General features: G+C 49.1%; 2 protein-coding genes across 4 annotated transcripts; both read left to right on the plus strand.

The window, feature by feature from the left end:
* The first annotated feature begins 3,989 nt into the window (after positions 1–3,989).
* On the plus strand, positions 3,990–12,466 carry KLK6 (kallikrein related peptidase 6). 3 transcript variants are annotated; one of them, XM_082710132.1, is made up of 7 exons: positions 4,078–4,108; positions 4,875–4,925; positions 5,301–5,348; positions 5,670–5,826; positions 8,930–9,177; positions 10,323–10,459; positions 12,168–12,466. In XM_082710132.1, exons 3-7 carry the CDS (start codon positions 5,303–5,305, stop codon positions 12,318–12,320), a joined length of 741 nt encoding a protein of 246 aa, XP_082566258.1. In that variant the 5' UTR covers positions 4,078–4,108; positions 4,875–4,925; positions 5,301–5,302; the 3' UTR covers positions 12,321–12,466. The 3 variants fall into 3 exon arrangements, with proteins under 3 accessions (XP_082566257.1, XP_082566256.1, XP_082566258.1); XM_082710131.1 differs by lacking the exon at positions 4,875–4,925 and having other exon boundaries at positions 3,990–4,108; XM_082710130.1 differs by lacking the exon at positions 4,875–4,925 and having other exon boundaries at positions 4,006–4,104.
* A 6,069-nt stretch (positions 12,467–18,535) lies between these two features.
* On the plus strand, positions 18,536–24,962 carry KLK5 (kallikrein related peptidase 5; the record flags this gene model as incomplete). Its single annotated transcript, XM_082710115.1, has 5 exons — positions 18,536–18,608; positions 20,715–20,979; positions 21,772–22,028; positions 22,158–22,291; positions 24,807–24,962. The coding sequence occupies 5 exons, from the start codon at positions 18,536–18,538 to the stop codon at positions 24,960–24,962; spliced, it is 885 nt and encodes a 294-aa protein (XP_082566241.1).
* Positions 24,963–27,977: the final 3,015 nt, after the last annotated feature.

The following is a 27,977-nucleotide window of genomic DNA, read 5'->3' on the forward strand; positions in this document are numbered from 1 at the left end:
CCAGATTTCAGTTTTCTTCATCTGTAAAATGGGTTGGAGAGTGGAAGAGCAGGTCAAAAGGGAAGAAGGAAGAGTGAGGGAGGAGAAAATAAGTCTGTTTCATTGGGGTGGAAAGGGATACGAAAGTGTTCCTGAGATTTTCACAGGTGGCAAACCAGGAGAGAGGGATATTTTAAGGAAGGATAGGACTGGCAGGTGGATGGGACACCAGGATCCCACAGGAGCCCACCCAGAATGAGAAAACAGCATCCTGGGTGCTAGGGGAAGATGGGGGTGGAAATCTGGGTCGGTGGGCTCCTATTCTCAAAGAAGGCAGGGAAGGGGACTTCTGGAAGGGAGGAAGGAGGAGTCCCCTGTGACTCAGAGCCTAGCCATGTTCTTGGCTTCCTGCCATCAAAGGCTCCCTGGGCAGTCACACCTCAGACGCTGCTGACAGAGGGATCCTCTCCAGCCCAGGGATCACCCTCCTGCCTGTCTTTCCAGTTTCTCCCTCAGAATTCTCAGCCAGTGTCCTCCAGATCCTTCCACTCCTCATCTCATCTCCCTGAGAAGTTTCTCCTAGCCCTCCATTCCTCCATCCCTTCACATATTGCATAAAACCTGCAGCCACAAACTCCCTGCACACAGGAGGCTAAGCCCCTTCCTGGTACAAAACATAGGAATCTACACCCTAGACCCTCCTCCCTCATACCTAACTTTCCTGCCTCCAGTACCTCCCCCCTCAGACTCATGGGTCCAGACCCTTGACTCTTCTTGCCTCTAGATCAGTGTCAAGGAATGTCAAGGGGTTTTAGCCATCTGTCCCTGTGAAGATCCATCAACTTCCCCTTCGCCCAGCAAACAACCTCAAATCAATATTCATCTGAAGTTCGAAAAAGTAATCAAATTACTTTTAGTACAATGCAATTGTACTAAATCAGCCTGGAGACACCTGGCCCTTCCTCTTGGCAGCTACTGCATACAAGTCTGGAGGTGGGTTGGTTTGCAATGACTTGGGATAGCACTTCTGTTGGATTTTTAAAAATAACTTCCTTTCTTTTTGGGCAGACAGTACAACATAGTAGTCAAAGACACTGACTCCAGAACTAGGCTTCTTGGATTCTAGCCTCACTTCGGGTACCTGTCAGCTACTTGCACATCACTTCCCCTTTCCCCTTCCTTCATCCTTGAAGTGAGAGAAATAACACCTATTTCCCAGGTCTGTTATGAAGGTTAAATAAATTTAATATTCAGAGAGTACTAGAACATTGCCTGACATAGAATAAGCTTTCAGTGAGTATTGGTTCTTTTCATCTGTGATTTCCAGCACTATTTCCTGCTTACACTCTCATAAAGTTTTCTTATAACACATTTTCTTTATTGAAGTCTTTTGTGGAGCATGTCAGTTTGGGGGAAAATCCCTTAAATAATAATGTGTGGTACATGGCAGGAGCAAAACCTAAAAGGACACTGACAAAAGCCTGCAGTTAGGCACTTTATTCTCTCTTAAGAGGCTCTTAGAGGTGGAGCTCCTCGCCATCTATCACCTCCCTCCTTTCCCACGAGGCTCTCAACAACTCCTCCCAAACCCTCCCATCCTCTATTATGCTAAGGGACATCCAGCTGCAGTGCCAAAAGATGGGCCACGTCCATCTCCATGTTGGAAGCTGAGTTCCAATCCAAAAGATCCCACCATTTCCTGGTGTTGGACATTGAGCAATTAACTTCCTTCTCTGAATCTCAGTGTTCTTTTTTTGTAAAATGGGAGTGGGTGTAATGAAGACATTTTCGTCATTTGGCCAACATTTCCTAAGGCTTCCTCTGGGCCAGGTCCCGTGAGGGCACCTGGGACACAGGAGGGTGAGTCAGCTTCAGTGCCTATCCTCAAGGAGCTCACCACCCAGTGGGAGAGATAGATATGAATCCACATGCTCACGGTCCAGGGTGACTTGAGGGTTGCACCTGCTGTGGGAACTTGGGTGAGAGAGTGACTAACCCAACTGCAGGGGGTGGGAGTTGGGTGGTGTTCAAGGGAAGGTTTCCAGAAGGAGATGATGTCTAAGCAAAGACTTGAAGGACAAGTTGTGGTCAGGAGAAGGTGAGAAGTGCATTTGGAGAGGGGGAATAGCATGGATGAGGCCCAGAGGTGAGAAAGCAATTTTCCCAGCTGGAACACGAGACCCGTGGGCAGAGCTGGGCTGTGCACTGCGGCAGCTGCTCACCTTGGTGGCTCCTAACTTGTGGAATGTGGCAAGTTCCAACTGACACGTGCTGTGAGGGGAAGGCATATCAGATTCCAAACATTCACTGCACACAAAATAAGAAGACAAACTATCTTTAATATGTTCTTATTTTGGCTTCACATTGCAATTTTGGATGTATTGGACTAAATTAAATACTAAGATGAACTTCTGTCTCTGTTTTTACTATTTTCTTCTTATATTTTTTTCTCATTACAATGTTTTTATTTATGGTTTTCTCCCTTTTTCTTCTTATTTTTTAAGTAGGGTTAGGGTTAGCTCAACATGGGATTTGAACTCACGACCCTGAGATCAAGAGTCGTGAGATCAAGAGTTAGACGCTTAACCAACTGAGCCACCCAGGCATCCCATCCTTTTACTATTTAAAAAAATGGCTACTAGAAAATTTTAAAGTGCATTTGTATTTGGCAATATATTTCTATGTTGTGGATGCTGAAGGTCTTCCAACAGCCAGCTGAGGGGATGGGACTTTGTCGCAGGGGTAATGGGGGAGCCAGGGCAGTGTTACAAGCAGGAGAGGGGCACAGTCAGCTCTGGGTACAGGAAGGGCCCTCTGGGGTCAGGTGAAGGATACAGAGAAAGGGGAAGAGCCCAAGGTGATGGTCCAGGTGGGAGAGGAGCAGGTCTGGGCTGGCGCTAGGGTCATGGCGATGGAGAGGAAGGGCTGGGCCAGGCTGTAAGGGATCCAGCTAGGTGTCCAGGAGGATGGTGGGCTCTGAGAAGATGCCCAGTTCAATGGGAACATGGGTATGAAGGGCCTGGGGGAAGTTGGGGACAGAGGAACAACCGGAGAGTATGTCGAATGCCAAATATTGATTTTCATTCCCCAGTGCCAGGCCTGAGCTGGTGCTGAGATGGACATTACTGATATCAGTTGTCCTTATCTTCAGTGACTTCCTCACATTTTCCTCCTCATGCCCCATGCTCATCACATCCATCCTCTTCTCCCTCCCCACGGCTGCCACATGCCAGGCTTTCTTGCCCCACTTCTCCTAACCAACGCCCAACACTGGGCACAGCTTTCAAGGTCCAACTTCACAAGCACCTCCTCAAATCCTCCTGGGTCCCTCCACAGCTGCTGGGGCCCCCATCTCATACTCCCACATCACTCTCAAGTGTTCTTGTATTCCTGCTTATTTCCAAGCCTCTCCCTAGGTGTTGAATCTCATTGGAAACCCTCCTGTGTCCCACTGGCTTCCCCACTGCTCCTCATATCAACCCTCTGGCTCCCTAGGGAACTATCTTGCTTCTGGGCAGAGGCACAGGCTTCTGATGGAAATGCAGGGGAAGCCAGGGGAGGATAAGCAAACCAAGATGTAGAGAATGTCAAGAGACTCAGAGAACTGGAAGAAAAGCAGAGAGAGATACAGAGAAAAAGATGGGGAAAGAGGGACAGAGACACAAATAGAACCTGAGATGAGCACAGGAAAACAGGAGGGGCGGTGGGAGGAGACATGGAGACAGCTCCACCACCGCCAGGGAGAGAGGGGGACAGTGAGATCTCACAGGTGGGCAGGCTAGGAGCAGGGGAACCAGGAGGGTCAAATGTCCTGATATCTGGCAGAAGTGGGTGGACAATGAAAGGACAGCAACAGGACTGTCAGACAGGGACAAAGGGAAGCTATTGACATAGCCGCCTGCCTGCCCGGAAGAGAAGTTGAGAAACGGAGCTGCTGGGAGCATGGCACTGGGTCCTGGGGGCGGACAAAGCCCGATTGTCTGAGGCCCCTTTCCCCATAGCGCTGGGCCTGCGCCCCAGCCCAGGGCAGGGGCGGGAGCCAGCTTGGTGACACATGCTTTCTCACTGGCTTGCTGTCTACAGTGGGGACACGGAGGTCGTCAGCAACCACAGAGGGACTTACGGGCAGGTGCGTGAATCACCCCAACCCCACTGACCCATGCTGCCTGGTTTTCAGTGTCTGAAGGCAGCACATCCAGGAGTGAGAGTCTGCAGGCCTAAAGCGCTCACAGACAGAGGTGGGGGGGGGGGGATTCCTGCATGCCAGAGGGCACTGGTCACTTGCCTGGGTATTGGTCTTCAGACACCTTGCTCAAGGACGTAGAAGTCTAGGGACTGAGAACAAGCCCCCATCTTTTCTTTAGACTCAAAAGTGCAGGTGCCCAGGTCCTTCTCCTGAAGATCTAGAATTCTAGACTCCTCCTTCAGACCCTGGATTCTGGACCCCTAGCCTCGCCTCTCTTCAGGCCCGGGAGTCCAGATCCCCAGTGCACTCAGGGACTAGTGCTCCCCTCCCTGGAAGCCCAGTCAGGGGTCACCAAGAGTAAAACCATGGGGAGATGCGGAAGTAAGGAATGTGTGTGGGAGGTCTGGGTGAGGAGGAAAGGGTGGGGCAGCCTCCTGCCTCAGGGACCTGGGGAGATAGGGGTTAAAAGGAAGAACCAGGAGTGTCTGTGGACGGAGAGCAGCCTCTTCCAGGGAGGCCAGGAAGCCCAGGTGTCTGCCTGGGCCCCACAGCCCATACATCTTCTGCTGTCTGTCTCTGTGGCTCTGGCTCCTGGGCATCCTCTCTGCTTTCAGTTTCTGGTCTCTCCCCATAACTCCCTGCCTTTCTGATTCTCTTTGCTCCTTTGTCTCTCTGCCTGTGACACGTGCTATCCCTATCCCAACCCAAGAGCCCCTCGGCCAGGAGTCCTCTGGACCCTCAGGCAGCTGGCCCCCAGCAGGTAAGATCATGCTGCACCCCAGAACCTCCAGATGTGGGGAAAGCAACACAGTGAGCACAGAAGAAAAATCCCATGGGGAGAGAAGAAGGTCAGGACTCTTCCTGGGCCATCCCCTCTTGTTGGCAGGCGGGCATGCTGGAGCCCAGAGAAATAAGAGACGCATAATGTGAGCCACAGAGCACCATGAGAGGTTCTGGGTTCTTACTTAACCTGCCTTCATGGGACCCCAGAATGGAAGATGTGGTTAGAGTGACAGGAGGCCAGGGGAAGGATGGAGGTCAAGGGTCAGGAAAGCATGCAGGTGGGGAGAGGGGGGAAATGAAGGAGGTGGGGACTTGAGAGGGGGACTGAGGAGCATTTGGTTTCCCTTCTCAGGAATGGGCATGAAGACGCTGATTGTGGCGCTGGTCCTGATGGCTGCAGGTGGGAAGACAGGGGATGGGATGGAATGGGGTGGTTGGGTGGGGGGCGGGTAGGGGCTGCTGATGGGAAACTTTGGACCTTGGGGTAGGGATTCACACAGGTATGGAGGCAGGGTGGACTTGGAGTGAGGAGGAAGCAGGAGGCTAGTTTAGGGATGGGGGTGCAGACAGAAAGGAGGTGTGAGGGAGTCTAGAAGGTGGGGAAAAAATTGAGGATGGGGTGGAGTGGAGATGACCTAGAACACTGGGATGGCATTGGGGTTCACCTTGGGGGATTCGCCTGGTGTCTCCTTCTCCCTGACTCAGACCCTTCCTCTCTCAGCCTGGGCCGAGGAGCAGAATAAGGTGTTGCATGGTGGACCCTGTGAGCAGACGTCTCACCCCTACCAAGCTGCCCTCTACATGTCAGGCCACTTGCTCTGCGGAGGGGTCCTCATTCACCCGCTATGGGTCCTCACTGCTGCCCACTGCAAAAAACCGTGAGTCTCCACTCCATGAATGAGGCCTGATTGCAATGAGACCCTGGGGGTGTCTTACAGATTTCAGGCACAAAGAGACACCTACATCCCTCTGTCCCAACCCAAGGCCATCTGATAACGAGGTTCACCTGGCCAGTACTTAACTGAGCATTACCTATCTGCCAGGCCCTGTTTGAGACCCTGCAGATACAGCAGTGAAGAAAACAAACACAATTTCTGCTTTTATGGACTGACCTTGTAACTGGGGAATCAGATGGGGCAGGACCCTGTAGACAGGAATGGAGTGATGGATTTCAATCTAAGTGAGGTAGGGAGCCAGTGGAAAATTTCAGTCAGGGAAGCAGCAGGATCTGACTTACATTTTTAAAAAGATTTTATTTATTTATTTATTTGTCAGAGAGAGAGAGAGAGGGAGAGAGAGATAAAGACAGAGACAGAGACAGAAACAGAACACAAGCAGGGGGAATGGCAGGCAGAGAGAGAAGCAGGCTTCTCGTTGAGCATGGAACCTGATGTGGGACACGATCCCAAGACCCTGGGATCATGGCCTGAGCTGAAGGCAGATGCTTAATGACTGAGCCACCCAGTCTTTAAGAGCATCTTGACCACCACGTGGAAAGTGGGCTGGGCAAGGGGAGATGAAGGAAGGGATGCACGAAGATTGACCTAGGATGATGGTTTGGACCAGGAGATGGAGGATAGTTGAAAACCTTGGGAGATATTTTGAGACCAGCGGGATTCAGTGATGTGGGATGGAAGAAGCAGAGCTGACCAACCTCTGGGTATTTGACTCAAACAAATGGATGTTCTGTTGTGTCTTTCTGATCCAAAGGAAAGGGAAATAGAACCAGTATGGACATGGGTGGAGGAGGGTCAGACATTTTGTTCTGGCCAAGGTGAGTCTGAGATACCAGGGAGATGTCAATGAAGCATGAGAGTAAGCTCCTGGTGCTCAGAGGAGAAGTCAGACCTGGAGGGAAACATTAAGGGGTCATCCACAAATAAGTGGTATTTAAACACAGGATGGGATGAGATCATCCAAAAAGCAAGCATAGGTTGAAAAGGATAGAGGGACTAGGACTAACCCTCAGAGAACTAATGATCACTAGTTAGGTTAACAGTTGCCATTTTGTTCAGTGCTAACTACCAGCCAGGTGCTGAGTTAAGCAGTTAATATACATTTCCTGGAAACTTCACAACAAGGGAATCCTGGTCCCATTTTGCAGATGAGGATACTGAGGCTCAGGGAAGCAGTAAGGGGCAATTGAAGTGTTTGGAAACCAACAGGTGCCACTTCCTACTGTGGGAGGAGGGGTTAATCCTGCAAGGGTATGGACTCAAGGACCCCAGGATGGTCTCCCCCACACTTGACATCACTCCCGACATTCTCTCATTCGTCCATCTGGTGCACATTGATCAAAGCATCTGCCAGATTTGAGGTGGGCAGTGGGGATTCTGTAGTAGGTGAGAGAAATACACAGAGCCTCTGACCTTAGGAGCACAGAAGCAAAAAGGCACAGAACGATAATTCTTTAACAAACAAGCCCTCGAAAAATCATATAATTACGAATTACCCCAAGTCCAGTGAAGGAAAAGAATAGGGATGGCTCCCTGAGAGAAAAGAACAGAGATACCTACTTTGAATGGAGGAGAGTGTCAGGAGGGACCTTCTGATGAGATGAAGTCCAAGCTGAAGCATGGAAAATGAGAAAGGGTAGACAAATGAAGAAGGGGGACAAACATTCACAGCAGAAGAAATGCAAAGACAAAGTCCCTGAGGATGAAACTGTTTGGAGTGTTCTAAGAAAGTTACCTGTTGACAATGAGACAGGGGATGGTGGAACGAGTTTTATTCCAAGGGCAACGGGGAGCCATGGGAGAATTTTGAGCAAGGGACTGACTCTTTGATCCATTTCACAAATATTTGTTGGACATTTATTGTAAATATGATAGACATAGATGAGACACTGAGGATGCTGTATCTGAACAAAACAAAAATCCCACCTTGATATTCTAGAGCTGTGCCACCTAATATGATAGACAAAAATGGCCAATTAAATTTACATTAAGGAAAATACAATGAGATGACAAATCCAGGAGCCAAAGGACAAGTGCTCAGTAGCAGTAGTGTCTAGTGTCCACTGTATCAAACAGCTGCATGACTGAGGAAGTTCTATTGGACAGTGTTGCTATGGTAGGAAGAGAGACAATAAAATCAGTAAATATTTAACAATACATAGATAGTATATCTGATGGTGATGGTAGATTCTTGGATGACAAAAAAAAAAAAAACAACAACAACAACAGGAAGAAAGGACTTGCCTGTTAGGGTAGGTATTTGCATTTTAATTTGATCATCAGAGAAGGCCTCACAGAGAAGGTGACATCTTGAAGGAGGTGGGGGAGGAAGTCATGCAGATATGTGGGAGAAAGAGTTGCTGGCAGAGGGAAGAGCCAGAGCAAGGGCCCTGAGATGAGAGGATGACTGTTGTTTCAAGGAAAGGCAGGGTAGCCAGTGTGCCTGGAGCAGAAGGAGAGAAGGAGAGAGTGGGAGAAGGTAATATTTGAGAGGTGATGGGGGTAGGATGTGCAGGACCTTGTGGGCCAGAGTGAAAACTTCAACTTTTACTCTGAGTAAGATGAGAGTCATTGGAGGGTTCTGAGCCGAGGAGAGACAGGAGGAGGTGGGATATTTTATGTTGTTAAAATTTCTCTGGTTGTTTTGTGGAGGGTAAATTGTGGAGGGGCAAACACAGAAAAAGGAGTCTGGTGGGGTGCCTACTGCCATAATCCCAGTAAGAGATGATGGCTCCAGACCAAAATGGTAGCAGTGAGGGAGGTGAGAAGTGATCACATCCTGGATATACCTTGGAGAGCCAAAAAAGACTTCTGCACAGCTTGAAACAAAGAGAGTCAAGAATGGTCTCCAAGGTTATTCTGCAAGGATGGAGTTGTCCTTTCCTGAGCTGGGAAGACTGTGAGAGGAACAGACCAGATAGCTTGTGGTACCACCAGGCTACCCCCATCTCCCATCACAGCCCTTTCCCGAGTCTCAGTGGCAGCCCAAGGACTCCAGGTAAGACCCAGCTCTCTTCTTTCCCAGGAATCTTCAGGTTTACCTGGGAAAGCACAACCTTCAGCAAAGGGAGAGTTTCCAAGAGCAGAGCTCTGTTGTCCGGGCTGTGGTCCACCCTGGCTACAATGCTGCCACTCATGACCAGGACATCATGCTGTTGCGCCTGGCTAGACCCGCCAGATTCTCTGAACGCATCCAGCCCCTCCCCCTGGAGGAAGACTGCTGGGCCAACCATGCCAGCTGCCACATCCTAGGCTGGGGCAAGACAGCAGACGGTCAGTAGGGGGAGGGTGATGGGGAAGCAGGCCGAAGCTTAGCCCATTAGGTGGGCTAATGGTGAGGGCCAGTGGGGCAGTGTGTCAGTGGGGAGGGTTGGCAAATATGGGAGTTGAGTGAAGGAGTGAACAGCCAGTGGAGAAAGTAGCCCCACAGGTGAATGGTATGGAGAGATAGGCCGTAAGATGAAGGATCAGTGAAGAGGGAGTGTCAGTGGGGAGATGCTAATCAAGAAGGAGGCCCAAAAAAGCGGGGGTGGGGGGAGGCCAGTGATGGAAGCGGACCAATCAGTATGCACAGACGACTAAAAAGCAATAATGGAGGAGGGACTAATGGAAGAAGAGAAATCAATAAAACAGGGAAGCCAGCTGAAAGATACAAATTGTGAGTACAAGTGGAGTGGAGTGAGATAATGGGAAGGAACCAATTGAGGAAAGATCAGTGATCAACAGGAGTCAGTAGAAGAAGGACTGGGGTAAGAACAAGTCTAGAAGGTCAGTAGGAACCCCGGAAGATAGGTCGGTGAGTGAAGGGCCAAAAAAGGAAGATGGACTATTGAATGAAGGGCCAATAGGAAGGGAGAATGTATAGTGGAGGGTGGGTTCATTTAGGATAGGACCAATGAGGGGGAGGTGGACCTTTGGATTAAGGACCAATAAGAAGGGAGGGCCAATGGGGGATAATGCGACCGGTTAGAAAAGAACCAATGATCAAGTGTTGACCTATCAGGATGAACCAACAGAAAAGAAGGGTCCAATGCAGAATGAAAGGGTGGAGGAGGGACTAATTGAAGAGAGACTAGAGGTGAGCTGCGACTACTGAAGAAGGTGGGACTAGTGAAAAAGACAAGTAGAGGCAGGACCTAAGAGAAAGGGCAAACCAATAAGAAACGAGGCCTAGTGGAGAAGGGACAATTAATGAGGAAGGCAGGCCAATGGGAGGAAAGGATAATGTAAAGAGGGACCAATCAGGAGCCAGGGCCAATGGAAATGGGTTTTTATGAATGAAAGACAAATAAGAAGAAGGAAACCAGTGGGGAATAGAGACCAGTAGGGGAGAGAGGACTTAACGAGATTGGAAGATCGCTGGGGAGGACCTGGGAAGGACAGACTGTGAAGTGAGCCTGGCCCTTCTCTCTCTTTAGGTGGTTTCCCTAACACCATCCAATGTGCATACATCCATCTGGTGTCCCGTGAGGAGTGTGAGCGTGCCTACCCCAACCAGATCACCCAGAACATGGTGTGTGCCGGGGATGAGAAGTACGGGAAGGATTCCTGCCAGGTGAGGCCACCAGGACCTTCGGGCTACATAGCCGAGGTCAGAGACGGGGAGAGAGAAACTCACAGACCAAAACAGAGCTTTGCAGAGACATGCTGGGAGAGAATCCCAGGGAGAGAGTCTCAGCTGGCCACTTGGAGACACAGCAAGGAACAGGCAGAGATATAAAGCCAGCCAGCAGAGACAGGACATGCAGAGACAAGGAGGGTGATACAGAGATCAAGAACCAGAGAGACACTGTAAGGAGGCAGACGGTGTGAGGGGACCATCCTTCCTCAAACAGGGGCTGTCCTGTTTAGACCTGACCAAGTTTTGGAGGTAGGGGGACCACAGCTGGGGAGAGACAGGGCTCCATCCCCACTCCCAAATGCCTCCTTTATCTTGGTTTTGTTTTTGTTTTTGTTTTTGTTTTTGTTTTTTTTGTTTCCACTTCATCCACTGGGTGTCTCCTATTTATGCCCAAATTTACTCCAGTCCACTGAGGGACATGAAGAGACCAGTCAAAAGGGAGAACAGAGCTCAAGACGGAGCTCAGAACAGTGTTATAGAGCAACTTGGACACAGAGAAAAGACTAGCAGACAAGTCCCATTTCTGAAGCTATCTTTTCTCTCCCCAGTTTTGTGGAGATACAGTCAGCACACATACATCAGTGTAGAAGTTTCAGGTATAGAGCAGGATGTAATTCCGTAGGTGTGGAATGATCACCATGGTCAGCCTAGTTAGCACCCAACATCACCTGTGGATTCAATAAGAAGGGGGAGCAAAGCAAAGAAACTGAAAAGAAAAATTTTGCTTCTTTGTGATGAGAGCTCTTAGGATGCACTATCTTAACAAGCTTCCTAGACATCACACAGCGGTGTCGACGATAGTCACTATGCTGTGCATTACACCCCTGGCACTTACCCATCTTGTAACTGGAGTGCCGTTCTCTCTTTAGATGCCTTTCTCTCTACTCTTGCCTCTTTATATGTATATTTACATATATAAACATAACTATTATATGAATAGATTTATAGAAATAATGCATAAGTAATGAAATGTAAAACCATGCACAATATATTTTATTGTATGTATGTATGTATATATATATTATGTGTATAATATACATATATATTTCTCTCTGTCTCCTCTTCACTCTGCACTTCCACCTCTCTCCATACCTCTCAGTCTCCCTCCTCCTCTTCCTCCTCCTTCTTCTTCTTTTAAAGATTTTATCAATTTATTTGACAGAGAGAAAGCACAAGCAGTGGGAGCAGCAGCAGGAGAGGGAGAGGCAGGCTCCCCACCAAGCAGGGTGACCAAGACAGAGCTCTCAGTCTCTGTTCCTAATCTCTATTCTTTTTCTCTTCTTTTCTCCCTGCCTTTCTGGATCTTGATGTTCTCTCTATTTCTCCACATTTCTGAGTCTCCCTCACACTCTCCATTTCCCTGTCTGTGACTGTGTGTGTGTCTATCTGCCTCTCTGTCCCCAAGGCTATCCATCTCTGAGTTTCTCTCCCTCTCCTTCTCTACATGTCTCTGTGTGTCCTTCTGTTTCCCTGTCTGTGTTTCTTTCTTTCTCAAAGATTTCATTTTTAAGTAATTTCTACACCCTACAACCCCAAGATCAAGGTCACATGCTCTACGGAGTGAGCCGGCTAGGCGGCCCTGTCATTCTGTCTTTTTCTCTCTGTGTATTTCTGTATCTGATTCTCTCCCTGTTTCCCACAGGGTGATTCCGGGGGTCCGCTGGTGTGTGGAGACCGTCTCCGAGGCCTTGTGTCATGGGGTAATGTTCCTTGTGGATCCAAGGAGAAGCCAGGGGTCTACACCGACGTCTGCAGATATGGCCTCTGGATCCGAAAAACCATTCAGGGCAACTAACCCTGACATGTGACATCCAACTCTTGACCTGTGGCCCCCACTTGCTGGCTCCAGAATATCCCTGACCAAGACTTTGCCTTCCCCCCACCTGCCTAGACCCAACCCTTAATGCTTAATAAAAGCAGTGACATGACAGTACAAATTCACCCTGGTTTTACCCCAGCCCCATCCTTGCATCACTGGGGACAAGTGAGGATGTGGGCTAAAGTCTTACCCCACCGGTAGGAGAATACAGGAATACCCCTTCCAAGCATCTCTCCCTCCTTGGTTATTCAGTGGGTTCGACTTCTTCCTACAGAGGAGTGGTCACGAGTCAGGTAAAACCTGAGTTGGAATCCCAGCTCTGCCCTCTGCTAGTTGGGTACCCTTGGGAAGGGCCTCCCTTCACTGTGCAGATCTCATCTGTAAAGTAAGGATAATAAGAGTATATTCCTCACAGGGCAGTGGTTGTTTTGGGGGAGGATTCAAGATTTCCAAAACGTGAAACACATACAACGGTGCCTGGCACACTTGCTTAAGCAATAAAGAGTGGATTTTATTCTTAGAAGTGCTTTTTTGCTTTTATCCCACTTCAGCCTCTCTCAAGTCTAGATGTTCTTTGTTCCCTTTTATAGCCCAATTTCATTTCTCCTCCCCTCCAGGAAGACATCTGTGAGTACTCCACCTTGGACTAGACTTCTTGGTGGCTCTTTCCCTCAAACTCCTTTTGTAGCAGTGAAAGAAGTGAGGGGAGAGGGCTGGGAGACCACTGTATGTGGGTAGGGGGTGGGAGAGAAGGTGGGAGAGCAGAGCTGGGGCCAGATCCCAAAGGACCGCAGACCCCAGATTGAGAGAATAAAACTTTCTCCTGAGGTCAGTGGGGAACCATGGAAGGCTTGTGAACAAGAGCAGCACTGAGACCTTGTAGGGGATGGACCAGAGGAGAGAGACCGGAGGCCAGAGAGGAGGTCAAAGTGATGGTGCAGGACAAGAAGAGGGATGAGCTGGGGCCAGGCAGTCTGGAGAAGGAGGCTGCATTGGAGGTCACTGTATGGAGAGGGTTGGGTGGATGATGTTCATTGTCATAGAAGGGACAACCTATAGAAAGTCATGGGGGTGTGAGAACACCTGGTGTGCCCCAGAGATGGTGAATCATCCAGAATGGTGAAGCTGGAGTTTGAGGTGGGAGAGGTGGGTGGCATGGCTGGAAGCGTAGGTTACTGGAAGATCATGTTGACCTTGAGTGCCAGGAAGAAACATGTGGCCTAGAAAGAGCTACAGGCTCAGATCTGCACACTAGAAAGATCTTGCTGCAGCCCATTTGAGGGGGACAGCAATGGGTAGGAAAGAGGAGAGATGGGATGTCCCCAGAGAAATGTGGGTTAGGCTTCTGCATGCTTTCTGGGCTGCTTCCACAGACGAGCACCACGCATGATCCCTAACTGATGTACATGCCTCTATCTCAAGTCCCAGGACTGTCCCTGTCCTCAGAGAAGCCTTTTTCTCTACAACCTTTCCTGCATCTTCTGTGAGGAAGGCAAAATAACCTCTAAGCCAGGGGTCCTCCCAGCAAAGCAAGTGGGACAGTTAGGAGCTCCCAGAAAGAGAGAGAGAGAGAGAGAGAGGGAAAAGATGGCCCTACATGGAGGTTGGATTTAAGAACAGAGAAATATTCAGGAACAGAGGGAGAATCAGAAACAACAATTCATTTGTTTTGATATTTATTGCAACCTTATTTTGCCCAGCACAGCTTAGAATGAAATCGGACTTCATTAAACAGAGAAACAGCTAGATGTTCAAAGTCAATGGTGTGTCATTCTGTGATGGGAGAGTTATGTGGTCTGAAGACAGAGGGAGCATTTTACTATTCTTTTTTTTTTTTTTTAAGATTTTATTTATTTATCGGGGGGGGGGGAGAGCGAGCACAGGCAGACAGAATGGCAGGCAGAGGCAGAGGGAGAAGCAGGCTCCCTGCTGAGCAAGGAGCCCGATGTGGGACTCGATCCCAGGACGCTGGGATCATGACCTGAGCCGAAGGCAGCTGCTTAACCAACTGAGCCACCCAGGCGTCCCCAGAGGGAGCATTTTAAAAGAACAAAGTCCCTCGGTTGCAAAGATCTTCAGATTTGGAGAAAAAGCACATGTCTTAAGAACCAAAGCAAGGTGAAAGTTAATCAAGACACATGATGGGAGGGAGTGGCGGATCTTTATGTGTATGTGGAAATACTCAGTCATGTGAATGGCCCGCCTTGACCAATCCCTTCTAAAGATTTTGAATGATAAATAGGGCCATGAAATGCACCAGAGTCACCAGGAGGAACCAGTCAATGAATGTCCAGAGCAAAATCAACTTCAATTCATTAAGAGAGAATTACCTTCTTCAATGGATACAATGAGTAACACTTACTTAGTACATGACAGGCACTGGTCTAAGGGTTTTATCTATTAACTCATTTAATCTCATAGGTGCTAAGGGTTTTATCTATTAACTCATTTAATCTCATAGCACACCTGTGAACTAAGTACCATTATTGTTCTGATGTTAGGGATGGGGAAACCAAGACACAGAGAGGCTCCATGGTTTGCCCAAAGTTTCACAGAGAGCAGATGGCCAAGCTGGAGGTTGAATGTTAGGGGATTGGTGCCAGAGTCTCAGTTCCTGACTGCTTGGCTATAGGGTAGCTTTAGTTCAATTCTGGTACCTTCCCAAGTTGAGCATAAACATGTTTAAAGGCTTAACATGAATCTTTTTTTTTTTACAGATTTTTTATTTTTTAAATTTTTTATTTTTTGAAGAATTATTTATTTATTCATTTGACAGACAGAGATCACAAGTAAGCAGAGAGGCAGGCAGAGAGAGAGGAGGAAGCAGGCTCCCTGCTGAGCAGAGAGCCCGATGCGGGGCTCGATCCCAGGACCCTGGGATCATGACCTGAGTCGAAGGCAGACGCCTAAAGACTGAGCCATCCAGGTACCCCAAATCTTTTTTTTTTTTAAGCAGACTGTCTGCATGTTAAGGTGCTTGTATGTCTAAGAGAATTTTACGCATTACAGAGACCATCTCCTGACTTCAGCTTGAAATGCTGAAGGTTTTTTTTATTGTTTTTTTTTTTTAAGATTTTATTTATTTATTTGACAGGCAGAGATCACAAGTAGGCAGAGAGGCAGGCAGAGAGAGAGGAGGAAGCAGGCTCCCTGCTGAGCAGAGAGCCCGATGCGGGGCTCGATCCCAGGACCCTGGGATCATGACCTGAGTCGAAGGCAGACGCCTAAAGACTGAGCCATCCAGGTACCCCAAATCTTTTTTTTTTTTAAGCAGACTGTCTGCATGTTAAGGTGCTTGTATGTCTAAGAGAATTTTACGCATTACAGAGACCATCTCCTGACTTCAGCTTGAAATGCTGAAGGTTTTTTTTATTGTTTTTTTTTTAAGATTTTATTTATTTATTTGACAGGCAGAGATCACAAGTAGGCAGAGGGGCAGGCAGAGAGAGAGGAGGAAGCAGGCTCCCTGCTGAGCAGAGAGCCCGATGCGGGGCTCGATCCCAGGACCCTGGGATCATGACCTGAGCCGAAGGCAGAGGCTTTAACCCGCTGAGCCACCCAGACGCCCCTGTTGAAGGTTTTTAAGTTGACATCATACCAAATTTATAGTCCGTGTTGAGGTACTTAAAAGAATATCATGTTGATCATATTTACAAATGTAGTATGTCTAGATGCATAAATTTACCTAAATGTTCTGGGAGGTCTGTCTAAAAACTGAAGGGCTTCCAGAAGAGAATGAATGTGTCAGGGGCAACTGGGTGGCTCTGGTTAAGCATCTGCCTTTGACTCAGGTCATCTTCCCAGGGTTCTGAGGTTGAGCCCCATGTTGAGCTCCCTACTTAGCAGTGAATCTCCTTTTCCCTCTGCCCCTACTCCTCCTTGTGCGATCTCTTGCTCTCTCTCTCAAATAAATAAATAAAATCCTTTAAGAAATAGAAATGTAGATTGAAAATGTTTGAAGAGACTTAATTAATCTAGTTTGTAAAAGGGACCAAACACTACAGTAAAGACCTATCCGGAGTAAAGAGGCATATCTAGAATTAAAAGGGTTGTAAGCCAACCTTGAAAGATTGCAGAAGAAGTGCGTTGCCATATATATCACATCCATGTGTGCAATACAAAAAGCAAATAATCAAAATAAGCCTCAGAACGCTGTTTTCCCCCTGTACCCTGAAACCAGCCTAAGGGCTCCAAAACCTCTGGTTCGTCAGGTGCCAGGTTACAGAAGTGAGCAATTCAGCTCAGTTCTGCCCTCAAGGAATATGAGTTCTATGAGGACTGCAGCATTGCCAGGAGTCCTTGTCCGTTTTGTTCATGGGTGGACCTCAGTCTGGCACGCAGGGGCTGCTCAGGAGACAGGGGCTGAGTGAGTATTTGGCTCAATGTCCCAGAGGGTTAGAAACTTGAAGACACGGGTAGAGATGAACTCAGAGAGTCGAAGCCAGACAGAAAGAACTCAAATGGAGAAGAGGTTGGGAGAGGCAGCTCCAGATGGCCCAGGGCTGGTGAGACGGAAGCCCTTTTGGGATCCCCACCCAGTGCCCCATTTCCCAAAGGGCCAGGAGCCACCCACCCCCTATCCTGGCCTCTTGGCCTCTTTCCCCATCAACAGGTGGCCTGCCCAACCCTCTCACCCACGCCTGACTGCATCAGCCCAGCCAAGTCCTTGGCAGGGGGCCCCCAGACTGGATCCCTACCCCTTTATGCTCTGTGGCCCCAGTCCCAGGGTGAAGTGCAGGAGGGAGGATGATGGGATCCCTTTGGCAAAGTGGCCTGAGTCTCCTCTACCCGCAATGCAAGACAAGGGAGACAGAGAGACACAATGATGCAGAGATGCAGATACTTGGAGCCTGTGATGGGGGTGGGAGGAGGGACAGAGGGGCAGAATGGTACAGATGCAGATACAGAAACAGAGGGAGACTGGGAAGGACAGAGTCACAGGGGAAAGAGAGGTAACAGAGGAGGAAAGATACAAGAGATTCTCTGAGGCATAGAGACAGAGATCGAGAATCACAGACACGTAAAGGGAGTGATGGGTATGCTTCCTATCGGTGGTGATGTGTGTCAGAACTCATCAAATCCTACACATTAAATGTGCACAGTTTATTGTACCCCAATTCCACCTCAAAGCTGTAAAAAAAAAAAAAAAAGGCAGAGGAGAAGTAAAAGAAAATAAGACCAGAATCCTAAGGTATATTTGATATATGCACCATTCAGAACCATTAAAAAGAAAGAGAATCAGAAGACACAGATAAAGGGCAAGGGCTAGAGACACAGAAAAACAGAGAGGGAGGGGCAGAGAGACAGGCATTGAGACGCAGGGAGAGTGACATGACAAAGGTGGGGAGAGAGACCCAAAGCAAGATACTTGGTGGGCATGTCTCATGTTGAGAGAGACTTCGAAAGATTCCGAGGGAAGCAAACACAGAGAAAGAAGGCTGTAAGAGTTTGAAAAAACAGACAAAGATGGGAAGATGATAAAGTGGGACGGAGAGATGCAGAAGGAATGAAGAACACAGAAAATAAGGAAAAATCCAGGTATCAAGAAGACCTGGTGAGAGCTGGTGAGAAGCATGAGCTCAACGCTGAGGGGAATGGGGTTCAGGGCTGGGTAGGCCAGCCCTGCAGAGACCCCTTCCTAACTCACCCCCCCAGTCCCCCTCCCCGCCAGGGAAGTAGGGAGTGGCCTTCAGGACTGGGTGGGGGGTGCTCTGGGGGCGGAGGTCGGGGGAAGCAGGAGGAGTGATTGTTGAGGCCTGGCAGGGCGCCTCACTCCCTGGGAATGTGCCCCGGGGATCAGTGGGTGGTTATAACTCAGGCTGAGTGCCCAGAGCCGAGGAGGAGGTGGCTGCAGGACGGCACAGACCTGAGAAGTCTGTGGCTGAGCTGGGAGCCCGTTCCCCACCCCCTACCTGGGGGACTCGGCAGGTGAGGCCTGGGGAAGACCACAGGGACAGGGGTCTGCATCTTGGATGCACCCCTACTCTCTCTTTATCCTCCCTCATTGCGTGACTGGAGGGGGCTGGATGTCTGCTCCTCTGAAGTCTATAGTCTCTGGCTTGGGGGCAATCCCCTTGTGGTTCCTTTCTGCCTTAGGAAATGGGGCAAGGAAGAAAAGGAGGTGGGGTAAGGGCTTCCCAGAATCATCCCGGCCTCCCTGCCCTCTGTCCTCCCCACAAGGTGCAGTGGCCATGGCTCCAGCAGGACACCCCTGGATGTGGATGGCCGGTGCCCTGATCACAGCCCTGATGATGGGAGTGACAGGTAACCAGAAGCCCTGTTGTGTGCCTGTAGACTAACTGGGTGGGCTATGGGTGACTCTCTGAGGGACACTGGAGTGTTGGTTCCAAGGGGACTCTGTGTGATGGGGTATGGCTCTAGGACTGGGTGACTGTGAGTCGGTGTCCTTATTCATGTTCAGGTGATTGTGTGTGGCTGTGTGCCTGTCACTGTGTGTGTGTGTGTGGGTGGGGTGCCTTTCCCCATATCAAGTGACTGCCTGCAACAGGTGCACTAGCTTGGAGGCTGTGTGTCTGATTGTGTGACTGGGCATGTGTGCATTTAGGATCATGTGTGGCTCAATGTCTGTGCAGGTAATTGTATGAACATTATGTGTGTGGCTCTGTGTGGCTGAAGGTATCTGGAGTCCTTGTCCCTGTGTCACCAGATTGTGTGTCACAAAAGTGCTTTTTACGGTGAAAATGCATGGCCAGGTGCGTGCAGGTAACGGTTTGGGGCTGTGAGATTGCGGCTGAGTGTGGGATTATGTATGCCTCAACTCGGGCTGTGAGACCGCTTGAGGTTCTGTGTCCAGGTGTTGTTGACTGTGTGTTTATAGGGGACTGTCTGTGAGATGGGGCGGCTGCGTGGGTGGGGTTTTCATCCCTCCCCTAAGGGCTGAAGTGTCTATCACTTCGAGATGGTGACTGTGTGAGGTTGGATGATACCAGGTCATTTATTGCTGGGCTTTTGGAGTGTAGTGTTATCACCATGCCAACGTGTCTGTGTGCAGGAGAGTCTGTGCTGGTCTCTACAGGGATGCATACACGTGCCTGAGACACTGCATGGGTGCGCGAAACCTTGTAAGGCTGCCGCCCAGTGCAGGGGCTTGGGAAGTGTGTGCACCATAAGACCCAACCGTGCCTGTAGCTACTCCGGTGGAGATGATGTGCATCTCTCATGCAACTCTGTGCGTGCTTATCTGTAACAACAGTTGTGTGCGTGTTTCCTGGATGTGCGCGCCAGGGCTTGGCATCTGTGGGTCATCAGCAAGAGTATGAGGTAGTGGACTGACTATGGGGGACTGGCGATGGAGTGGGGTATCTGTGTCTGTCTGAGGGTATTGCCAGGAGGATTCAGGAGGCAAGTCCTTGTTGGAGAATTCAAAATCGGTCCTACTTTCTGCCGCCACCAGGTCCCTCTAGCTGAGCACTTCCCTGGTTTTGTTCCCCCAAATCTCCCTCCGCCCAGGGGCTCTGACTCTGACCCCCTTTCGTCCTCCACATGCGAGTCCAGACTTTATCCACAGACAGGGTCCCCTTGGGCATGCACCCCCCCACCCTGCAAGCCAGGCCCCACCTAGATGGCTCTTCAGGTTTGGGGCCACGGCCCCTTCCAATTCTGTCTGCAGCTCCTAAAACTGAGCCCCTACCTCCTTGCCCAAAGTCAGGGATCTTTCTAGACTCCATCTCTCCACATGACCCTGGCCTCTCAAACTGCCCCTTCCAGCCCTGACCTCATTCTCTGAGGACTGACCACACTTCTTGAACCAAGGGTCCACCACGAAAGCTCTGCTCACCGGTCCATTCTCAGGCTCCGCCCCCTGAACTTTGGCTTTGCCTCTGGGATTGTCCAACTTTACCTTCTTGGCCCCACCCACTGAGCTCTAGCCACTCCCAGGAACCTTGAGGTACAGTCAGAGACCAGTAAACCACCTCATCCTGGACTCTGTCCTTGAGTTCATTCTTTCTTTCTTTCTTTTTAATATTTTATTTATTTGACAGACAGAGATCACAAGTAGGCTGAGAGGCAGGCAGAGACAGAGGAGGAAGCAGGCTCCCCGCTGAGCAGAGAGCCTGATGTGGGGCTTGATCCCAGGACCCTGAGATCGCGGCCTGAGCTGAAGGCAGAGGCTTTAACCCACCGAACCACCCAGTTGCCCTGTTCTTGAGTTCTAAGCCTTGCCCTTCTTCATAGGTTTCAACCTTAGATTCCAGACCCCGCCCCTAAAGTCCTGGGCTGACCCCCTCCTCAATATAAGAGTGTTTCAGGGGGTAAGACTCTGGCTGGTCCCACCTCTTGGATCTAAGACCCAACAGCTGAGCCCAAGCTCCGCCCTGAGCCCAAGCCCCGCCCGTTTTCTGCCCCCAGAACCTCTTCTTGCAAATGATGCTACCTCCTGCGACAACCCCTCTGACACCGGGCCCTCTGGAAGCACTCGGGACATTGGAGGTGGGGCCAAGGAGGACACCAGGGCAGACGAAGGCAGCAGCAGCCGCATCGTGAATGGGTCCGACTGCGAGATGCACGCCCAGCCGTGGCAGGGTGCGCTGTTGCTGCAGCCCAACCAGCTCTACTGTGGGGCCGTGCTGGTGAATCCGCAGTGGCTGCTCACAGCAGCCCACTGCCGGAAGCCGTGAGTGGGGCTCCAGGAACAGGGCTGGACAGGGCAGGGGCGGGGGGAAGGCCATGGAGGTGAGTGTCGGGCGCGGGTGAGAAAGGGGTACAGCTGAGATGGGATCAAAGATGGAGTTTGGGTGGAGAATGGGGTTAGGCTGGGGAGAGAATTGTGGTAGGGGTGGGAGTTAGAGATGCGGTGGATTTGGGCGTGAGGAGTGCATATGTTGAGTGGTTTGGAATGGAGATGAGATTCAGAGTGACTTTAGAGTTTGGGGTAGGGTGGAGATGGAAATGGTATTGGGATTGGAAATAGCTCTGGGGTTGAAGATGGGGTTGGGGTTAGCTTTATGAATGGCACTGGAAATGGCTAGATTTGGAGTCGGGAATGCATGTATTGATGGTTTGAGTGTGGGTGAAGAATTAGGGCTAGGATCGGGGATGGGAATGGGTTGGATCTGGAGCTGGGCACGCGTCTGCCGACGGTCTGGAATGGAGATACCATTAGGAGAATTGGAGATGGGTGCAGATACATGGGGATGGGTTAGGGCTGAGGGCGGGGATGGATGTAGGATTGAGGATGGGGTTGAGATTAGAATTATGGGAGGTTGGAGGGGGTTGGATTTGAGGTTGGGGTGGTTAGATCAAGGTTGGGAATGCAGCTGTGGTGGTTTCTATGTGGAGAAAGGATTTGGGGTGGGGATGGGATGGGATGGGGTGAAGTCACGGTTGGGACTGGATTGGGGTGTACTCGGCACTGAATATGGGCATAGGAATCGGGGTTGCTAATAATCTGCACTACCTTCTTTAGATTTTACAGAATTCGCCTTGGCCACCATTCCCTGTCACCCGTTTATGAAACTGGACAGCAGTTGTTCAAAGGGATCAAATCCATCCCCCATCCTGGCTATTCCCATCCTGGCCACTCCAATGACCTCATGCTCATCAAACTGAACAGAAAAATTCGTGAGACTCAGGCTGTTAAACCCATCAACATCTCCCCTCACTGTCCCACTGCTGGGACCAGCTGCTTGGTTTCTGGCTGGGGAACAACCAGCAGCCCCCACGGTGAGCGTCCAGGTCCCTCTTGATGCACACACCCTTGTCTGCCTCCTTCCCCTCTCTGCCTCTGAGCACTGCCCGTCCCCCATCTTTCTCCGTTGCTCACAGTGGCCTTGCTCTGTGTGTTTCTGACAGTTAAATTCCCCAAGGTCCTCCAGTGCTTGAACATCACTGTGCTAAGTGCTGACAGGTGCAGGAAGGCCTATCCAGGACAGATAGATTCCACGATGTTCTGCGCTGGCGATGAGGCGGGAAGAGACTCCTGCCAGGTAAGGCTCAAGACTCAGGCATTCATGAGGCAGATATACACCAGTGCCAGCTGTGTAACTTGAAACCTTGCTAAGTGCTGGGAACACAGCCCTGTCCAGTAGAAATATAATGTGAGTCATACATGTCATTTTAAATTTTCTAGGTGCTACATTTTATTTGATTATTTTAAAGATTTTATTTATTTACGAGAGAGAGCGCTTGTGCACATGCCCCTATAAGCCCGGAGAGGGGAGGAAGGAGAATTAGACTCCCTGCTGAGCAGAAAGCCCTATGCAGGGCTCAATCCCAGAACCCTGGCTAGGATCATGACCTGAGTGGAAGGCAGATGCTTAACCAACTGAGCCACCCAGGCGTCCCTAGTAGCTACATTTTAAAAAGTGAAAAAGAGGGACGTCTGGGTGGCTCAGTTAGAAGAACGTGTGATTCATGATCCCAGGGTTGTGAACTCAAGCCCCATGCTGGGTATAGAGATTATTTAAAATGAAATACAAACTAAAATTATTTTAAAAACCCCAATGGTCAAGAAAATGAATAAATAAGGCAATTTCAGAGAATGATTAAAAACTATGCAGAAAATAAAATATAGTTTTATGATAGGGAGTGATGAGGGACAATATTCAAAAAGGTGGTTGGAAGGGCCTCCTCCAAGAGGTGGGTAGACACTGAATGACATAAAGGAGCCATCCTTGCAAAGGTTAAAGGAAAGAAAACACTTGCAAAGGTCCTGCAGCAGGGAGGAGTTTGGTAGCTCAAAGAAGAGAAAAAGCCAGAGTGTTTGGGAGACTGGGTAGGGGGAGTGGACGCAGCAAGAGTTGGGCCTGGGAAGATGGGTGGGGTCCATGTTCAACAAATATTCCTTGACCCCCAAGACAGAGCTTCTCTATGTCCTCATGGAATCTCTATCTGTTGAGGATGACAGAGGTTAAAATTAAACTCTTGCAGGGATCAGGACCCTCCCCTGTATTCAGGTCCTGAAGGGTTCTAGAAGGATGTAAATTAAGGTGTTCTCTGCTGGCAGGACAAACACTTCAGTAATATTGGCAGTTAGGAAGTAAGCTCTGGCCTCAGACAGCACTCCTATCCCACTCTGATGGCTGGGAAAGGGCCCATCCCCCCAAATTTTACAAACCTGAGGATTATAGCAACTTCCCAACGTCATTTCTGTCCCCACTCAATATGGAAACACACACATCTGGACAGAGGAGTGGGCGGAGGGATTTTTATCAGAAGAAAGCACACCTGATTCAAATGTCAGCACTTTTTAAAAAGATTTTTATGTTTAAGTGATTTCAACCCTCCACGTGGGGCTTGAACTCAACCTCAAGATCAAGAGGCAGGCGGTCCACTGACTGGGCCAGGCAGGTGCCCCTCAAATGTCAGCATTTAAAACCATTTCACTTTCCTGAAGCCAAGCTTTGCATCTTGTTTTTCAGTTTGCAGACCCCAGTTAGCTTTTCATACCAGCATGTGGCCAGGGTTTGGCCACTGAGAGCAAAAAGTAATAACACTAATACAATAATAGTAATAACACGGGACCCTGCTTTATGTGGTTCACATATATCAGCTCATTGACTCACCATTATTATTAGCTCTATTTGCCGACGAGGAGCCAAGCTCAGGGCAGTTAATGAACTGCCTCTCAAAGGAAACTCTGCAGGGATATTAAACAAAATATAATGAGAAAAATTAAACTCCAAGAAAGCTGAAATTCAGAGGTGCAGGCAGTCAGGCTCTTTTGCCTTGAAGTAGTGCCTGCTAACAGGGAAAGAAGTCAGGCTCTGGATTTCTTTATAACTGATACTAGTATCTTGCATAAACATACATAAGAAGTGACAGTAAAGAGTGGTGAGTGTTATTATAGGTAGCTGCAGGAGTTTGGGGAGCCATGGGTGGGCAACCTAAAGAAGCAATCCTCAACTTGCCTCCTGCCACCCAGGGGAGATATGACAATGCCTGGTGAGCTGTGCCTGGAGGAGGAAGGCAGTGACTGGCATATAATGCATAGGGGTCAAGGATGCTGCTGAACATCTTCCGATGTGTACGACGGCCGCCACAGCAAAGAATGATCTGGCCCTCCCTGTGTCAGTGGTGCCCAGGATGAGAAAGCCCCATCTTTTAGGGGCCAAGAGCTGCCTCTCTGCAAAGGGGAGGTGTAAATCATGTGTGCTCAGTAGGAGAAATGCAGTGTTCAAAGGTTGGACTAGAGAAAGACAAATAGCGACAGGGAGACACAGTGAGGGAGACACACATAAGAGGTAGCATTGGGTGGAGAGGGCAAACGGAACTTCTAAAGGTGAGACTTACATGGAAATGTTAACATTTCCTCTCTCTCTCTCGCTCTCTCTTTCTCTGTCTTGCCTGTTTCTCCCTCTCTGTCTTTGTGTCTCTTCATCTCTCTACTTTTCCCATCTCTATGTCTCTATCTCTTGCCACCCTGGCCCTTCTTCACCTGTGTGTCTCCCTCCTTCCACCTCCCCACAACTCCGCCTCTCTGAACTCCTTTCTCCTCCACAGGGTGATTCCGGGGGACCTGTGGTCTGCAATGGCTCCCTACAGGGCCTTGTGTCCTGGGGAGACTTTCCCTGTGCCCAACCAAACAGACCTGGTGTCTACACCAACCTCTGCCAATTCACTAAGTGGATCAAGGACACCATTCAGTCGAACTCATGAGGCATCCCAGGACCCAGCATTCTGGTGTGCCCCACCCACTGCCGTCATCACTCCTGCAGGGACCATGACACTCCCTCCATACCCCTGTTCCTTCTTGAGGATGTTGGGGTTGTTAATCTCTCCAGTCCCTCCCCAAGTCTCCTGGAATCTGGGTCCCCCTTCCCTAGCCCTGGGCTGACCCTGTCTTTCCAGTCAGGTCCTAGAGAGAATTTCCCAGAAAGACCAAGGTGAGGGCTGCACCTCAGTCTCCCCCATGCTTCCTTCCTCAGGCCCAGGGGCTATCCTTGTTCATCAGCTATGACCAAAATTTGGTCCCAGAAATAAAGCATCTGAGGAGAAGTGAGCTCTGTATGTGGTGTCCCCACTCACTGAATGACCAGGCAGCGAGGAACAAGTCACTTCTTCCCTCTACAAAACTGTGTTTGCTCTTAGGGGGTATTTCACTTGCAGGAAACAGAGATCTACTCAAGCTGCTTTGCATTCTCTTCACAAATATATTTTTTAAAGATTTGATTTATTTATTTGACAGACAGAGATCACAAGTAGACAGAAAGGCAGGAGGGGGAAGGGGGAAGCAGGGTCCCCACTGAGCGGAGAGCCCAATGCAGAGCTCCATCCCAGGACCCTGGGATCGTGACCTGAGCTGAAGACAGAAGTCTTAACCCACTGAGCCACCCAGGCGCCCCATTTTCTTCACAAATATTGATTATTTTGTGCCAGGAAGTTTCCAGATGCTGAGACACTACAACAGGCAAAACAGAACAATTTCCTGCCTCACAGACCTCCTATTATCCTAGGGGAAGGCAGACAGTAAAGAGGTGGATGAATACATTACATACAATATGTATAAAATGAGCACAGAGCAGGAGGAAAGAGGACTGTTGGCGGGGGGGGGGGGGAGAAACAGGCCTATTTATATAGGATGGTCAAGAAGGGTGTGGGAGGGCAGTATGACTCCTCACCTGTGCCCCCAAGATGTCCACAGCCTAATCCCTGGAACCTAGGAATATGTAGCTTTATACAGCAATGAGACTTCACAGGTGTGATTTTAGGATACTGAGATGGAGAGATGATCCTGGATTTTCTGGGTGAAACCATTATAACCCAAAGGGTCCTTATAAGAAGGAGTTGGGGTGGAGGGCACTTATGTGGCTCAGTTAGTTAAGCATCTGCCTTTGGCTCAGGTCATGATTCCAGAGTCCTGGGATTGAGCCGGCATTGCACTCCCTGCTCAATGGGGAGTTTCCCTCTCCCTCTCCTTCCTGCTGTGCTCTCTGTTGCTATCCCCACCTTCTCACTCAAATAAATGAATAAAATCTTTTAAAAAAAGAAAAAGAAAGAGTTGGGGAGTGGATAGTGGAAATGAGATTGAGATCGGAAGATGCTGCTAAACTGGTTCTGAAGATGAAGGAAGGGGCCATGAACCCAGGAATGTAGGTGGTCTCCAGGAGCTAGAAAAGGCACAAGAATGGATTCTCCCTCTTAGCCTCCAGAATAATTCACCCCTGCCTGTTTATGTCTTTATTTTAGCCCAGTTTGGCAACACTTGGAACTTCCGTCCTCCAGAACAATAAGAGAGTAAATTAATGTTATTTTAAGACACCAAGTGTGATAATCTGTTTCAGCAGAAACTAACATCAAGGGCCTCTGGGAGGAGGTGACATTTGAGCTGAGTCCTACAGAATAACAAGTGGCTAGCCCAGTGAATTTCTGGGGTCTCAGTGTTCCAAACAGAAGGACAAAGCAAAGGCTCTGATATGGGACCAGCTGGGCATTTCCCAGGAATGGAAAGACCAATGTATCTCAAAACTCTTGGTTTTCCCTAAGAGACTGGGAATTTCTGTGTAAGAAGATCATTTGCCTGCTGGTGAAGGACACAGCAGAGCTGCTTTTTGGACAGAGGAGAAAAGGGAGGTCGGCTATCAACAGAATATCCAAAACTTGGGACAGGCAGATGTCAGCCCAGAAGCAGCTGGGCTGCCTGTGGGATCTCTCTTGCTCGCTTTCCTGCAGTGTTCTTTCTTTCACACCTCCCTCTTCTCATTTTCTCCAAGGGGCATCTTCTATTTCCTCCTCAGATTTGGGGGTATGTGGCCTACAATAGCGCTCCCCATAACTAGCTCCAATTATTGGCATTTCTTCAGTCCTGATTGGCTGCCTGTGAGTCAGGTGTTGACTCTGGGTCCAATCAGCTGTAGCCAAGGAGGGTGGGGCCACATTGTACACCCTGAATCCCTCTCACCCCCCCTTTCACCAGCTGCAGTGGGCTGGCAGTGCCCCTAATAAGGCTGTGGGGATGGAAGTCAATGAAACAGGACTGAGTGACCTCTTAACCAGTCGTCCTCTTTCTGGACCTCAGTTTTTCCATCCATAAAATGAGAAGATTGCAATGTAAAGATCTTCACACGTGGACTCAGCCCCAGAGATACCTACTCCTGGTGGTCAGGAGTAGACACAGAAAAGTCACTCCAGGGAATATGTTGGAAATAGAGCATTTTATTAATTTTTTTTTTTTTTTAGGTAAGCTCTAGGAGCAACGTGGTGTTTGAAATAACAACTTTGAGATCAAGAGTCACATGGCTCTACTGACTGAGCCAGCCAAGTGCCCCAGAAATGGAACATTCTAGGAAAGGAATTACATTAGGGAATTTTATCAGTAACAAAACACCAAATTAAAAGTGACTTACATAATAAGGACCTTTAGTATTTCACATAACAAGAAACTCAAAGCAAGAACAGTTACACGATCAGTGTGATGTCTTAAATGTCATGATGTCACTAGGAGTCTAGGCTCTTTCTATCTATCTTCTGTAATATTCTCTGCATTCTTTCATGCACTTAATAATATACTATGTCAGGTAATATTCTAGTCACTTGGTATAGAGTAATTAACAAAACAGATTTTTAAAAAATCTCTGCCTTCCTTCAGCTTACATTTTAGAAAGGGGAAGAAAATATGTCTTGTTTTTTCTTCAGGCTTGTAACCTCTTGGATATAAAAATGACTGCCACTGTT

The sequence above is a fragment of the Mustela nivalis genome (assembly GCF_964662115.1).
Source record: "Mustela nivalis genome assembly, chromosome: 18".
In the NCBI taxonomy this organism is placed as follows: domain Eukaryota; kingdom Metazoa; phylum Chordata; class Mammalia; order Carnivora; family Mustelidae; genus Mustela; species Mustela nivalis.

Bases quoted from the DNA above. Each gene is read 5' to 3' on its own strand.
- KLK6 (XM_082710131.1), top strand. From the start codon at position 5,303: ATGGGCATGAAGACGCTGATTGTGGCGCTGGTCCTGATGGCTGCAG. The intron at 5,827-8,929 runs GTGAGTCTCCAC...CTTCTTTCCCAG, and splicing joins GCTGCCCACTGCAAAAAACC to GAATCTTCAGGTTTACCTGG. The intron at 9,178-10,322 runs GTCAGTAGGGGG...CTCTCTCTTTAG, and splicing joins CTGGGGCAAGACAGCAGACG to GTGGTTTCCCTAACACCATC.